General features: G+C 46.2%; 3 protein-coding genes across 4 annotated transcripts in view; 2 read left to right on the top strand and 1 right to left on the bottom strand.

Annotated features, from left to right (window-relative positions):
• rhbdf1a (rhomboid 5 homolog 1a (Drosophila)) overlaps positions 1-3,986 on the top strand; it is a 37,249-nt gene extending 33,263 nt beyond the window's left edge. For both annotated transcript variants that reach the window (XM_031564867.1, XM_031564861.1), the window contains 3 exons: positions 1,017-1,117; positions 2,501-2,654; positions 3,541-3,986. In XM_031564867.1, the coding sequence (XP_031420727.1) occupies positions 1,017-1,117; positions 2,501-2,654; positions 3,541-3,960 (675 nt within the window). In that variant the 3' untranslated portion in view covers positions 3,961-3,986. The remainder of the gene's footprint in view (positions 1-1,016; positions 1,118-2,500; positions 2,655-3,540) is intronic.
• Positions 3,987-5,485: 1,499 nt separating this feature from the next.
• Positions 5,486-8,884, bottom strand: aanat2 (arylalkylamine N-acetyltransferase 2). The gene is made up of 3 exons (XM_031574987.2): positions 7,901-8,884; positions 7,009-7,163; positions 5,486-6,775 (listed from the first exon to the last, which is right to left on the bottom strand). The coding sequence occupies exons 1-3, from the start codon at positions 8,064-8,066 to the stop codon at positions 6,470-6,472; spliced, it is 627 nt and encodes a 208-aa protein (XP_031430847.1). The 5' UTR covers positions 8,067-8,884; the 3' UTR covers positions 5,486-6,469.
• A 1,223-nt stretch (positions 8,885-10,107) lies between these two features.
• Positions 10,108-13,763, top strand: LOC116222096 (serotonin N-acetyltransferase-like). The gene is made up of 3 exons (XM_031574882.2): positions 10,108-11,068; positions 11,800-11,954; positions 12,308-13,763. Exons 1-3 carry the CDS (start codon positions 10,903-10,905, stop codon positions 12,611-12,613), a joined length of 627 nt encoding a protein of 208 aa, XP_031430742.1. The 5' UTR covers positions 10,108-10,902; the 3' UTR covers positions 12,614-13,763.
• Positions 13,764-14,605: the final 842 nt, after the last annotated feature.

Genomic DNA, 14,605 nt, shown 5'->3' with positions numbered 1-14,605 from the left:
ATGTAATTGTAATCCATTGCAGTTACTGAGAAAAAAATATGTAATTAAATTACAGTTACTAATCAAAAGGTTGGTGATTACAAACAGGTTACATCCGAATACATTATTTTGGGTAAAAAGCCTTAAAGCTGGGGGAGCTCTGGCGCAAGCTGCAGCCCCGACCATCAACGGGCTTGAACGCCCACGGGGACCCGGGTTCGAATCCGACCCGCAGTCATTTCACGATCCCACTCCCCGTCTCTCTCCAGCTCATTTCCTGTCTACCTTCACTATCCTGTCTGATTAAAGGCAAAAAAAGCCCCCCCCAAAAAAAATAAAAAAACCTTTAAAGCTTATGTGTAGAATATAACATTCATTATGTTGCTCTGCATCTTTTCGCCATCTAGACAGGCTCCATTTATTTGGCAGTATGCGCTCACATTTTGAGTGTTTTTGATTGGTTCTCTTGTTTGAATTTGCACCGCCTCTCATCTGCCAGTCAAAAAAAGATATCCAAACTAATCAGATGTAATAAGTTAAATAACTTATTACATTGTTAACAGTGTAACGAGTAATCTGTAATTTATTACATTTCAAAAGTAACCTTTCCAATCCTGTTTGAGAGTGGCAGAGAAATCTGAGTCTTTGCGGGAGATTAAGTGGTTTGTAATCGCCATGAAGGTGCCATTCTAATTCCGTCGGAGTTGGCAAAATCCCTATTCGTCTGAGAGGGCACACAATCCCTATTCGTCTGAGAGGGCACACAATCCCTATTCGTCTGAGAGGGCACATAATCCCTGCCGCGGGGCAGTTAATCTGACGGGGGCAAAGTATGGACTTGATGTTTTGCGGAGGATTGCGGACTGACTCATAAGTCGTGAGTCTTAACCGCCCTTAAGACCGCTCACCTCTTGTCATCCTTGTCAGTCAATGCAAGTGTTTACACCCAGAGTCACATGGCTTCTGGGACCTGCATGGCACCGGTAATGACGTTGCCTGTAATGACATTGTTTTTGAAGTTGCGTCTCTGTCGTCAGGTGCACTGCATGGATGACGTCTGCGGACTGCTGCCCTTCCTCAACCCTGAGATCCCCGACCAGTTCTACAGGCTGTGGCTCTCCCTCTTCCTGCACGCCGGGTGAGTGGCGGGTCTCCATGGAAACTGGCATCTGTCAGAGCAGAGGGCGCTAGGGAATAAATGGCCTCAGCGTAGTCCTAGTCACACACACACACACACACACACACACACACATTCTGGTGTGGAGAGAGGGTGTTGGTTAGCGTTGGGAGCGTGTGTTATTGAGAGACCTGGTAGTGTGTTAGAGCCCTTGTTTCACACGCAGCTCAAGAAAAGCACTTTGGTCTTTATGGTTGAAAAGAGGAATGCAGACATTAGGTTGACACACATTTGATATTCAACTAGAGTCTAGTAAATAGATAACTCTTTATGCATCTCTTTCTCTGCAGGCATTTAGTGAAGATAAGTTTACACATATTATATTATATATTATTATATTACATTGATGATGAAACGGACCTCCTCCAACAAGCATGCGAATGTCAGTGTCATGGTTGATGCACAGTGAGTGTATGGACAGTAGGAATGACAGTGTGCAGCTACATGGTTGAGATTGCAGAGAGAGAGAGAGAGAGAGAGAGAGAGAGAGAGAGAGATTGTTAATCTTATTTCTGCCAGGGAAGGTGAAACATTACTTACACTCTCATCCACCGAAGGAGCGATTGTGAATGAAAGCTGCATGTGTTGTTCTTCTAGATAATATGATATACCAATGAGACAATCTCTGTCCAAAGTAGCGTTCAGTACTGATGTTGCTTTTGACATGTTCCTTAAGCGCTGCGTAAGGCTCTTGGGTGAGGTGCCGTGTATTAAGGTCCATCTAATGCTGTGCAGAGATGAGCTTATTCAGCTCTCCCTGAGATCTGTCTCAAGAGGACTAATCACAGGAAAGTGCCCTCTCTCTCTCTCTCTCGGGAGGCAACACCTGATCTCAGCAGTTTGGCCCGCTTAAGCTGCAAGGCACGTGCCAGAGCCACACTCACTCACAAGACATCTCACGCACACACACACACACACACACACACACACATGTACTTATGCACATACAGACACACACTCACGAGACATCTCACGCGCACACACACACACGTGTACTTATGCACACACAGACACACACTCAAGAGACATCTCACGCGCACACACACACACACACGTGTACTTATGCACACACAGACACACTCTCACGAGACATCTCACGTGCACACACACACACATGTACTTGTACACACACAGACACACAGACACACAGACACACACACACACACACACAAATGTGTGCGCACATACAGTACACAAACACACACACACAAAAGCTCACACGCACACACCCATCACAAACATACACACAGATGTACCTGCATTGCCAGGAGATTTGTGATGTGTGACTTGTTTGTTTGTTTGTTTGTTTGTTTTGTTTGTTTGTCTCTGTGTCTCCGCCCCCAGGATCCTGCACTGCCTGGTATCTGTGTGCTTCCAGATGACCATCCTGAGGGACCTGGAGAAGCTGGCGGGGTGGCTGCGCATCTCCATCATCTACATCCTCAGCGGCATCACGGGCAACCTGGCCAGCGCCATCTTCCTCCCCTACAGAGCTGAGGTGTGCTGTGCTGTGCTAACATGGCTGACTTCACATGTGCTGGGCTTGTTTACTGTTAAACTGTCAAGTAGATTGTCAGATGGATTATGGATAGAGGGGGTCCCCCTACACAGTTCAGACACAGTCTTCTCTCAAGATGTCTGAAGGTTTTTTTTTTTTTTTTTGCGACTCACACGTGTTGAAGTGCACTTACATGTACACACCTTTTTGCCATAGATAATGTGAATGTGCAATTACATATGGGCCTATACATTTATGCATGTATATTTATATACTTTCCATATATCTTTTGTATTCATAATCATTGCGTAACATCAGATGGTAAATGTGAGTTTGAGAATGGATCTGTTCGGTAATATTCATAAAAATCCTGAATATTAAGTCTTAGATATAAAGCTGTGAAGCACGTCCTCCAAAATAACTACAGTTGCACCTATGAAGGTCACACACAGTGTGTGATGGGTTGTGCGTGTGGCCTGTGTGTTTATTCAATTACATTCAAATCTATTTATATAGCGCCAAAACAATCAAATTGTCTCAAGGCGTTTTACAGAGCCCAGGGCCTCAACCCCCTTTGAGCAAGCACCATGGCAACAGGGGCAATGAAAAATCAGGAAGAAACCTTAAGCAGAACCGCGGCACATAATGTTGAAAAGTGCTGAAGCCTTCTCTCAAGCCTGAATGGAGCTGGACAGACAAGTGTGGCCGCCTTGATACCTGTTGAGCTTGTCTGAACTGTCTTTTTCCTGTGTGTGTGTGCGGTGTGTGTGTGTTTGTGTGTGTATATATGTGTGTGTGTGTGTGTGTGTGTGTGTGTGTGTGTGTGTGTGTGTGTGTGTGTGTGTGTGTGTGTGTGTGTGTGTGTGCGGTGTGTGTGTGTGTATAGGTGGGACCGGCGGGCTCTCAGTTCGGCATCCTGGCCTGCCTGTTCGTGGAGCTGTTCCAGAGCTGGCAGATCTTGGCCAGCCCGTGGCGCGCCTTCGCCAAGCTGCTGTGCGTAGTGCTCTTCCTCTTCGCCTTCGGCCTGCTGCCGTGGATCGACAACTTTGCGCACCTCGGCGGCTTCGTGTCGGGCTTCTTCCTCTCGTTCGCCTTCCTCCCCTACATCAGCTTCGGCCGCATGGACATGTACCGCAAGCGCTGCCAGATCATCGTGTTCCTGGCGGTGTTCGTGGGCCTCTTCGCCGGCCTGGTGGTGCTCTTCTACGTCCGGCCCATCAAGTGCGAGTGGTGCGAGCTGCTCACCTGCATTCCCTTCACGGACAAGTTCTGTGAGAAGTATGACCTCAACGCGCACCTCCACTGAAGAGGCACGTGTGCGCGCGCGCGCGGGGGGGGGGGGCTCACGGAGACGACATGTCCAGTGGGAACGGGACCGGCCAGCTGAAGAGAGAGAGAGAGAGAGAGAGAAAGAGAGAAAGAGAGAGTCCCCCTCCTCCTCCTCCTCCTCCTCCGACCACCACCACCACCACCACCAAAGGGCTCAGTCCTCTCTCTCCCACCTCACCTCTATAAACTCTGACTATATGCTTGTGTGTCTTTTTTTTTATCAGTCAGGTTTTGAATGCCACTCTCACTGTCATGAGGACTTTTATTTTATTTTTGTTTTGTTTTTTATTTTTGAATAATGCCACTCTTTTTCTCAGTAACTGAGGGGAGTGTCTGTCAGTTAATCATCTGTGAAACAGAAAAAGAAAATCATGAAACCCTGACCTTATGTTCACAATCAATGTAATGCCTGTCGAAGGAATGAAACAACTTGTACGTCAGAACTATCTCCCGTATGTTGTGTTATGACTGAATGGTTTTCAGAATCATTTATCAAATCTAACTCGCTCACTTGTTCAGGCAACCTCAAAATCCAGGGATGAAACACAACTTACAGTTACAAAAACCTTTGGTGCCTTGTTGATAGATGTACCTACTACTGCCATATTTTCTGTTCTATTTTGAGCACTCAAATGGTATCCTTTTATTTGTTTATTGCTTCTGAAGAAGTAATGATGGATTGCATTGGGGTCGTGTTTTAGCTACCCACTTACTCACTTGTAACAAAATACAGCTGAATGAAAAACAACTTTGACTCTTGTCTGTTTTTACCTGGTCTGTAATATTGCAGTATAGGCTATTTAGCAGTAGTGTATGGGCTAAGTCCACACTTAAAGCCTATAAAGGATTGCTGACTGAGCACTTGATTGACGCGCTCACTCTTTAGATGTTCTAACTTTGCGTTCCACTTCTTGGTTTTGATATTTTCTTTCTCACAATCAAATCCAATCAATAAAAGGTGTCCATACATCCAAACATGCATCCGAATTCACACGATTTACAGACCTTTGGTGACCGTCAAAAAGCTATGTGTGCCCCCCCCCGCCCCCTCCGTCAAGCAACACCTGACACCTGCATGAACTTTCCCAGCTATATAGTGTGAGCCCAATTAAGGTATAGCGCCATCTAGTGTCCCAAAACAAGATTAAAACCTGAACCCAAACGGCTCCTACAAGTAGCATTGTCTGTAATATACAGTATGTGAATGAAAGGTAGAATGAGTAAAAGTAGTGTTACATCTTTATTAAACACCATAACAAAAGCAAATAGAAAAGACAAACTTTTACAAGATTAGATGCGGTCAGCATCTAACATCACAATGTTACTTTGTACTGGTTTGTGTATGAACATGGATGCCTTGAGTGCTATTCTAGACATATTCTTTACAAAAGTAAACAATTTGGTCATTGTGAGGGGGACCGTGGCGGTCACCCCACGTTTTTTTGGGATTTGGTCGACTGGACTTGGTGCTGATGTGGGGAAAAACATGGTCCAGGAGGTGGTGTCTCTTATAAAAAATAGACATGTATTTATTTACATACAAAGGGGGCTCTCTCCAGTAACCCCTAAACATATATACACACGAAATGAACAAACATAAATCCAAATACAAACAGTACTCACAGTAACTCAATTCACTAGGCACCCTAGGTACCTGCTTGGCCCATTTAGGCCTAATACCGGCACACTCGGGGCACAAGCTAGGCCCCAAACTAGACCCAGAAACTAAGCACGAAACTAAGTACATAAACTAGCGGCACAAAACAAGGCAAACAGTGTCCACACAGCTAGACACAGTACACACTTAACCTCACAGCAGGTCAGCGCTACACCTTCAGGCCTCTCCAAAGTTCTCCCCCATGCTTCCATGAGGCACCCTTTAAATAGGGCAGCCACTTGGGTTAAATTGGGCCAATTTGGACCCCACCAAAACATGGGGGAGCATGGAAACAACCATTGCGGTGGGGGAGTCAAAGTCTCTTAAAGGCCAACATCCCTTTTTCGTGCCATGGTGAGAAGGGAGGGAATTCACCTTCTCACAGTCATACATTTAGCATTTTAAACACAGGAAATGTGATGCAACATGTTTCTCAGGACATTGCTAAAGTTTAAAGTGCTCTGGAGTGGCTGGCCAATCACAGTGGAGAGATTTCCCTTATGTACAACTTTATACACACATCACTGAACATCTCTCCCCTCGCCTTCACATTCTATTTGACATACGCTGTTGATCACCCACATTTCACATCTCTGATCAGCCATGAGATATACATGGGGCCCCGTGTGCAACCAGTCCCGTCCCTGGCTGTGCGTTAGATGCGGTGTGTCTGCGGCCCCTGTCGCGTGGAGCAGAGAGGGCTGCCGGCAGTGTTCAAATAGGAGAAGGGGGAGACTGTCGTTCTGACTGAGTGAGTTCCTGAGTCATTACGGTCTGCCCGAGCGCAGTACCCTGAGCCAGCCAAGAGGGGGGCGCCGTCGCCGTGGCTCTAGCAGCCACTGTTCCGCCGCGCGTAGGCCAGCCCACCCAGCTGGTACTCCATCTCACGGAAGCTGAGGGACCCCACGGAGATGGCCGACTGGCACTTGTCCTTGAAGCCGGCCTTTTGGTAGAAGGGCACCAGGAACTTCTCGCAGATGAGCACGGCCCGCCGCAGGCCCGGCACGCAGCGCAGGTACTGCAGGTAGCGCCACAGCAGCACGGAGCCCCTGCCCTGCTGCCTGCAGTGGCGGTGGACAGACAGCACGTGGATGTGGACACTCGGGCTGCCAGGGACGTGGGTGGTCATGGCCTCCTGGATCAAAACAAAACAAAAGTGGGGGGTTGATGAAGAGAGGAGCATACAAAGCTCTCAGATGTCTGAGTGTGTGATAGTGTGGCTGGATGAGTGTGTGATAGTGTGGCTGGATGAGTGTGTGATAGTGTGGCTGGATGAGTGTGTGATAGTGTGGCTGGATGAGTGGCAGCTGTCTCAGATGTCTGAGTGTGTGATAGTGTGGCTGGATGATAGCGTGATTGTGCTCTCACCTTTGCAAGCTTCTCCTTGTCCCAGCCTGATCCGATGATGAAGGCCACCAGCTGTCCCTCCTCAAACCAGCCCAGCGAGAGCTCCGGACACTGGCTCAGGAATGCGAGCACCTCGTCCAGCGTGAGCGGACACTCCCCCGACACGGACACAAACGCTGGGGACAGAGAGGTGGGGCGGACAGGATGAGCACAGTGAGTCATCCTTCAGATTTCAGCACATAAACACCGGATTACAGACTTGTTTACTGATCTGTATTTGTCCTGTCAATAATCCTAACCTGTCGCTGATAATCCTGATTATTCAGGTGGAAAACAGACACTATCCCGCATTCATTTGCATGTCTTAGGTGTTTGTAATTGAGATGAAAGATGGCTATAAATAGCACTTCACTTGAATGCATCACAAGGCTGTCATAACTATGTTACAAACATGCCATGGTGGATGCCACATAATGTCAATAGTTGTCATTTACAATTCATATTCTTTATGCTATATATATATATAAATATATATTTATATACTGCTATATTATCATCAGCAGTAATTACCAGCGCTCATAATGTGAGAGGCTATGTCAGTCTATGTCAGTCTAACAGTCTATTCCAGCTGTCATATCATAAAACATTAAGCTGTGAATAGTTACAGATGATAGTAAATGAATCCCTTAATATCCATTTGTAATAATGTCATGAAAATGTAAGACGATATATAGAATCTGCAATTTTGATGACTTGTTTATAAGTATTGTGACAAAATCCTCAAGCATAGTATTACCAAAATGAATCAACATAGCTCAGCCTAACTGTTTCAACTACTCAAACAGTCTTCAAATCACAGACAGAAATATTAAAATTTTGCTGGTTGCATATATGAAGTCAAACTTTTGCCTACCTTCTCTCTCGATCTCAAACACACTGATGGCATCTTGAGATGTGAGGTTGCGGAACTCGCTGGCGGGCAGGGTGTGCCGCCTCTGTCGTCGGGGACTGCTCACGCCGATGGAAGTCTTCATGAAGAAAGGCTTGAGGGCGGACAAGCTTCTCACCTGCTGAGCCATGGCTATGACAGTGGGAGAGAGCTGGATGGAAGGCTGCGGTACCTAACGACGTGCCCCTGTCGTCTCTGTTGTGTTCCTCTTCTTCTACACACTGGCCCTGTCGCCTCTGTTGTGTTCCTCTTCTTCTACACACTGGCCCTGTCGCCTCTGTTGTGTTCCTCTTCTTCTATAGACTGGCCCTGTCGCCTCTGTTGTGTTCCTCTTCTTCTACACACTGGCCCTGTCGCCTCTGTTGTGTTCCTCTTCTTCTACACACTGGCCCTGTCTGCTCTCTCTGTGGCGGCTCCTTCTGATGGGACGTCTAGACGTCTAGATGGATGTCTCCTAACCCCTGGCTGGTATGCGCTAGAAGAACATGCACAAGACAACGCTTTGCTCTCTGGACAAACTCCGTCAGCTGAAGCATCCACTGAGTCTCTTTTGTTTCTTTTTTCACTCTCTCTCTTTCTTTCTCTCTTTTTCTTTCTTTCTCTCTCTCTCTCTCTGTCTTCCTTCACTCTACGGAACTCTCCTTCTCGTGTCTTTCTCTCCTGTCTCTCTCTCTCAGTGTCCTTTATTGGCCAGCATGCTGATCTCTTATAGTGGTCCATCCCCAAAAGGGATAACAGCATGTGCACGTGGGCCTCTGAAATCTCCAACGTGGCAGGTGACCACCTCTCTTTCACGGCATGCTAATAATACCCACATTACATTACAAATTCAGACTGCTTACCCACACATGGCTTCTAAGCCTATAGGGGCACATAACCAGCCTCACGTTTAAGGACACCTCTAATTAATGACTTTATATTTTATTATTTTTTGTATTACTTTTATTTCATTTTCATTTTATTTCTTCAGAACCACTTGGAGGAGAATTGATTCCTCTAAGTTATACAACGCCCCAAAGTCTTTTAATAGCTCCATTTCCCATTTCAACTCTTGGGTGAAATTAAAAGGTGTATTTTCTGAAAAACCTAGTTTTTCAAACTCTTCCCTCACATGCTTTATGGATCGCTCCTGAATGCCCTTTACATTTATAGGTTTCTGTGCATCACTGGCAAACCCAGCTCATAAAAAAACTGGTCTAAGGAGCATTTCTGTACATTTGGACAGAAACCTACAGGAACAGAGATTAGCAGAAATCTATATACTAGCAGTGTGTGTGTGTGTGCGTGTGTGTGTGCGTGTGTGCGTATGTGTGTGTGTATGTGCGCGCACATCTGTGTGTGTGTGTGAGAGAGAGAGAGAGTGAAAGAGTGAAAGAGATTTGAGTGGATTTCTCTCTCTGTGATATTTATAGCCAAACAAGTTTAGTCCAGGTGCTAATTAAATGAGGAAACTGGCTAGCTAAAAACACTTTGACTTTGACTTTGACTTTAGCTCTCACTGTCCTTGCCCTGATTAGTGTAGGGGCTTTACAAGTAATTGGAAAGTTGACTGGTGCTACAATCATCGAAAGTTGTAGTTTTCCATTGCATTTTGTAAATCCATTTGCAAGGGCAAAGGGAGGCCCTCCTTTATAACCCAATGCGACCCCCTGCAGCCCCTACACTAATCAGGGCAAGGACAGTGAGAGCTAAAGTCAAAGTCAAAGTCAAAGTGTTTTTAGCTAGCCAGTTTCCTCATTTAATTAGCACCTGGACTAAACTTGTTTGGCTATAAATATCACAGAGAGAGAAATCCACTCAAATCTCTTTCACTCTTTCACTCTCTCTCTCTCTCACACACACACACAGATGTGCGCGCACATACACACACACATACACACACACGCACACACACACGCACACACACACACTGCTAGTATATAGATTTCTGCTAATCTCTGTTCCTGTAGGTTTCTGTCCAAATGTACAGAAATGCTCCTTAGACCAGCTTTTGATGAGCTGGGTTTGCCAGTGATGCACAGAAACCTATAAATGTAAAGGGCATTCAGGAGCGATCCATAAAGCATGTGAGGGAAGAGTTTGAAAAACTAGGTTTTTCAGAAAATACACCTTTTAATTATTTCACCCAAGAGTTGAAATGGGAAATGGAGCTATTAAAAGACTTTTGGGGCGTTGTATAACTTAGAGGAATCAATTCTCCTCCAAGTGGTTCTGAAGAAATAAAATGAAAATTAAATAAAAGTAATACAAAAAATAATAAAATAGAAGTCATTAATTAGAGGTGTCCTTAAACGTGAGGCTGGTTATGTGCCCCTATAGGCTTAGAAGCCATGTGTGGGTAAGCAGTCTGAATTTGTAATGTAATGTGGGTATTATTAGCATGCCGTGAAAGAGAGGTGGTCACCTGCCACGTTGGAGATTTCAGAGGCCCACGTGCACATGCTGTTATCCCTTTTGGGGATGGACCACTATAAGAGATCAGCATGCTGGCCAATAAAGGACACTGAGAGAGAGAGACAGGAGATAAAGATACAAGAAGGAGAGTTCCGTAGAGTGAAGGAAGACAGAGAGAGAGAGAGAGAGAAAGAAAAAGAGAGAAAGAAAGAGAGAGAGTGAAAAAAGAAACAAAAGAGACTCAGTGGATGCTTCAGCTGACGGAGTTTGTCCAGAGAGCAAAGCGTTGTCTTGTGCATGTTCTTCTAGCGCATACCAGCCAGGGGTTAGGAGACATCCATCTAGACGTCTAGACGTCCCATCAGAAGGAGCCACCACAGAGAGAGCAGACAGGGCCAGTGTGTAGAAGAAGAGGAACACAACAGAGGCGACAGGGCCAGTCTATAGAAGAAGAGGAACACAACAGAGGCGACAGGGCCAGTGTGTAGAAGAAGAGGAACACAACAGAGACGACAGGGGCACGTCGTTAGGTACCGCAGCCTTCCATCCAGCTCTCTCCCACTGTCATAGCCATGGCTCAGCAGGTGAGAAGCTTGTCCGCCCTCAAGCCTTTCTTCATGAAGACTTCCATCGGCGTGAGCAGTCCCCGACGACAGAGGCGGCACACCCTGCCCGCCAGCGAGTTCCGCAACCTCACATCTCAAGATGCCATCAGTGTGTTTGAGATCGAGAGAGAAGGTAGGCAAAAGTTTGACTTCATATATGCAACCAGCAAAATTTGAATATTTCTGTCTGTGATTTGAAGACTGTTTGAGTAGTTGAAACAGTTAGGCTGAGCTATGTTGATTCATTTTGGTAATACTATGCTTGAGGATTTTGTCACAATACTTATAAACAAGTCATCAAAATTGCAGATTCTATATATCGTCTTACATTTTCATGACATTATTACAAATGGATATTAAGGGATTAATTCACTATCATCTGTAACTATTCACAGCTTAATGTTTTATGATATGACAGCTGGCATAGACTGTTAGACTGACATAGCCTCTCACATTATAAGCGCTGGTAATTACTGCTGATGATAATATAGCAGTATATATATATATATATATATATATATATATTTAGCATAAAGAATATGAATTGTAAATGACAACTATTGACATTATGTGGCATCCACCATGGCATGTTTGTAACATAGTTATGACAACCTTGTGATGCATTCAAGTGAAGTGCTATTTATAGCCATCTTTCATCTCAATTACAAACACCTAAGACATGCAAATGAATGCGGGATAGTGTCTGTTTTCCACCTGAATAATCAGGATTATCAGCGACAGGTTAGGATTATTGACAGGACAAATACAGATCAGTAAACAAGTCTGTAATCCGGTGTTTATGTGCTGAAATCTGAAGGATGACTCACTGTGCTCATCCTGTCCGCCCCACCTCTCTGTCCCCAGCTTTTGTGTCCGTGTCGGGGGAGTGTCCGCTCACGCTGGACGAGGTGCTCGCATTCCTGAGCCAGTGTCCGGAGCTCTCGCTGGGCTGGTTTGAGGAGGGACAGCTGGTGGCCTTCATCATCGGATCAGGCTGGGACAAGGAGAAGCTTGCAAAGGTGAGAGCACAATCACGCTATCATCCAGCCACACTATCACACACTCAGACATCTGAGACAGCTGCCACTCATCCAGCCACACTATCACACACTCATCCAGCCACACTATCACACACTCATCCAGCCACACTATCACACACTCATCCAGCCACACTATCACACACTCAGACATCTGAGACAGCTGCCACTCATCCAGCCACACTATCACACACTCATCCAGCCACACTATCACACACTCATCCAGCCACACTATCACACACTCATCCAGCCACACTATCACACACTCAGACATCTGAGAGCTTTGTATGCCCCTCTCTTCATCAACCCCCCACTTTTGTTTTGTTTTGATCCAGGAGGCCATGACCACCCACGTCCCTGGCAGCCCGAGTGTCCACATCCACGTGCTGTCTGTCCACCGCCACTGCAGGCAGCAGGGCAGGGGCTCCGTGCTGCTGTGGCGCTACCTGCAGTACCTGCGCTGCGTGCCGGGCCTGCGGCGGGCCGTGCTCATCTGCGAGAAGTTCCTGGTGCCCTTCTACCAAAAGGCCGGCTTCAAGGACAAGTGCCAGTCGGCCATCTCCGTGGGGTCCCTCAGCTTCCGTGAGATGGAGTACCAGCTGGGTGGGCTGGCCTACGCGCGGCGGAACAGTGGCTGCTAGAGCCACGGCGACGGCGCCCCCCTCTTGGCTGGCTCAGGGTACTGCGCTCGGGCAGACCGTAATGACTCAGGAACTCACTCAGTCAGAACGACAGTCTCCCCCTTCTCCTATTTGAACACTGCCGGCAGCCCTCTCTGCTCCACGCGACAGGGGCCGCAGACACACCGCATCTAACGCACAGCCAGGGACGGGACTGGTTGCACACGGGGCCCCATGTATATCTCATGGCTGATCAGAGATGTGAAATGTGGGTGATCAACAGCGTATGTCAAATAGAATGTGAAGGCGAGGGGAGAGATGTTCAGTGATGTGTGTATAAAGTTGTACATAAGGGAAATCTCTCCACTGTGATTGGCCAGCCACTCCAGAGCACTTTAAACTTTAGCAATGTCCTGAGAAACATGTTGCATCACATTTCCTGTGTTTAAAATGCTAAATGTATGACTGTGAGAAGGTGGATTCCCTCCCTTCTCACCATGGCACGAAAAAGGGATGTTGGCCTTTAAGAGACTTTGACTCCCCCGCCGCAATGGTTGGTTCCGTGCTCCCCCATGTGTTGGTGGGGTCCAAATTGGCCCAATTTAACCCAAGTGGCTGCCCTATTTAAAGGGTGCCTCATGGAAGCATGGGGGAGAACTTTGGAGAGGCCTGAAGGTGTAGCGCTGACCTGCTGTGAGGTTAAGTGTGTACTGTGTCTAGCTGTGTGGACACTGTTTGCCTTGTTTTGTGCCGCTAGTTTATGTACTTAGTTTCGTGCTTAGTTTCTGGGTCTAGTTTGGGGCCTAGCTTGTGCCCCGAGTGTGCCGGTATTAGGCCTAAATGGGCCAAGCAGGTACCTAGGGTGCCTAGTGAATTGAGTTACTGTGAGTACTGTTTGTATTTGGATTTATGTTTGTTCATTTCGTGTGTATATATGTTTAGGGGTTACTGGAGAGAGCCCCCTTTGTATGTAAATAAATACATGTCTATTTTTATAAGAGACACCACCTCCTGGACCGTGTTTTTCCCCACATCAGCACCAAGTCCAGTCGACCAAATCCCAAAAAACGTGGGGTGACCGCCACGGTCCCCCTCACAATGACCAAATTGTTTACTTTTGTAAAGAATATGTCTAGAATAGCACTCAAGTCATCCATGTTCATACACAAACCAGTACAAAGTAACATTGTGATGTTTGCTAACCGCATCTAATCTTGTAAAAGTTTGTCTTTTCTATTTGCTTTTGTTATGGTGTTTAATAAAGATGTAACACTACTTTTACTCGTTCTACCTTCATTCACATACTGTATATTACAGACAATGCTACTTGTAAGGAGCCGTTTGGGTTCAGGTTTTAATCTTGTTTGGGACACTAGATGGCGCTATACCTTAATTGGGCTCACACTATATAGCTGGGAAAGTTCATGCAGGTGTCAGGTGTTGCTTGACGGAGGGGGGGGGCACACATAGCTTTTTGACGGTCACCAAAGGTCTGTAAATCGTATGAATTCGGATGCATGTTTGGATGTATGGACACCTTTTATTGATTGGATTTGATTGTGAGAAAGAAAATATCAAAACCAAGAAGTGGAACGCAAAGTTAGAACATCTAAAGAGTAAGCGCGTCAATCAAGTGCTCAGTCAGCAATCCTTGACCAGGACTCCTGACTACAGGTGGTGTAAGCACAGAGGGAGCTCGAAAACACGTTTTGATGGGGAGGTCTATTCTTGCACGGGCATCGTGAAGCAGAAACCTCTGGATAGAGTTCCTCTAGACATTGTCTGAGATTCCTCTTGGTATGCTGTGTGCTATGGTTATAAGCATGTTGCATTTTGAGTGCTAAATGAGAAAAAATTAAATACTTCCTTATTTAGAAGTGTGTCAATGTATTCATTGTCATTTATCATGTAGCCTTACTTACTTATACAGTCCGGATTTTCAATGCCCTGTCCGGCGTCCGGCACAGCATCAAGCCGGACGCATATTTGTCCTCCTTTTTGGAGTTGCACTGG

Source organism: Clupea harengus, chromosome 1 (genome assembly GCF_900700415.2).
Source record: "Clupea harengus chromosome 1, Ch_v2.0.2, whole genome shotgun sequence".
NCBI classification, from domain to species: Eukaryota; Metazoa; Chordata; class Actinopteri; order Clupeiformes; family Clupeidae; genus Clupea; species Clupea harengus.
This window is presented reverse-complemented; position numbering and strand designations above follow the sequence as displayed.

Coding starts and splice junctions, on each gene's coding strand:
- aanat2 (XM_031574987.2), bottom strand. CDS start 8,066: ATGGCTCAGCAGGTGAGAAGCTTGTCCGCCCTCAAGCCTTTCTTCATG. Junction 7,164..7,900: donor GTTTGAGATCGAGAGAGAAG/GTAGGCAAAAGT, acceptor CTCTGTCCCCAG/CGTTTGTGTCCGTGTCGGGG. Junction 6,776..7,008: donor ACAAGGAGAAGCTTGCAAAG/GTGAGAGCACAA, acceptor GTTTTGATCCAG/GAGGCCATGACCACCCACGT.
- LOC116222096 (XM_031574882.2), top strand. CDS start 10,903: ATGGCTCAGCAGGTGAGAAGCTTGTCCGCCCTCAAGCCTTTCTTCATG. Junction 11,069..11,799: donor GTTTGAGATCGAGAGAGAAG/GTAGGCAAAAGT, acceptor CTCTGTCCCCAG/CTTTTGTGTCCGTGTCGGGG. Junction 11,955..12,307: donor ACAAGGAGAAGCTTGCAAAG/GTGAGAGCACAA, acceptor GTTTTGATCCAG/GAGGCCATGACCACCCACGT.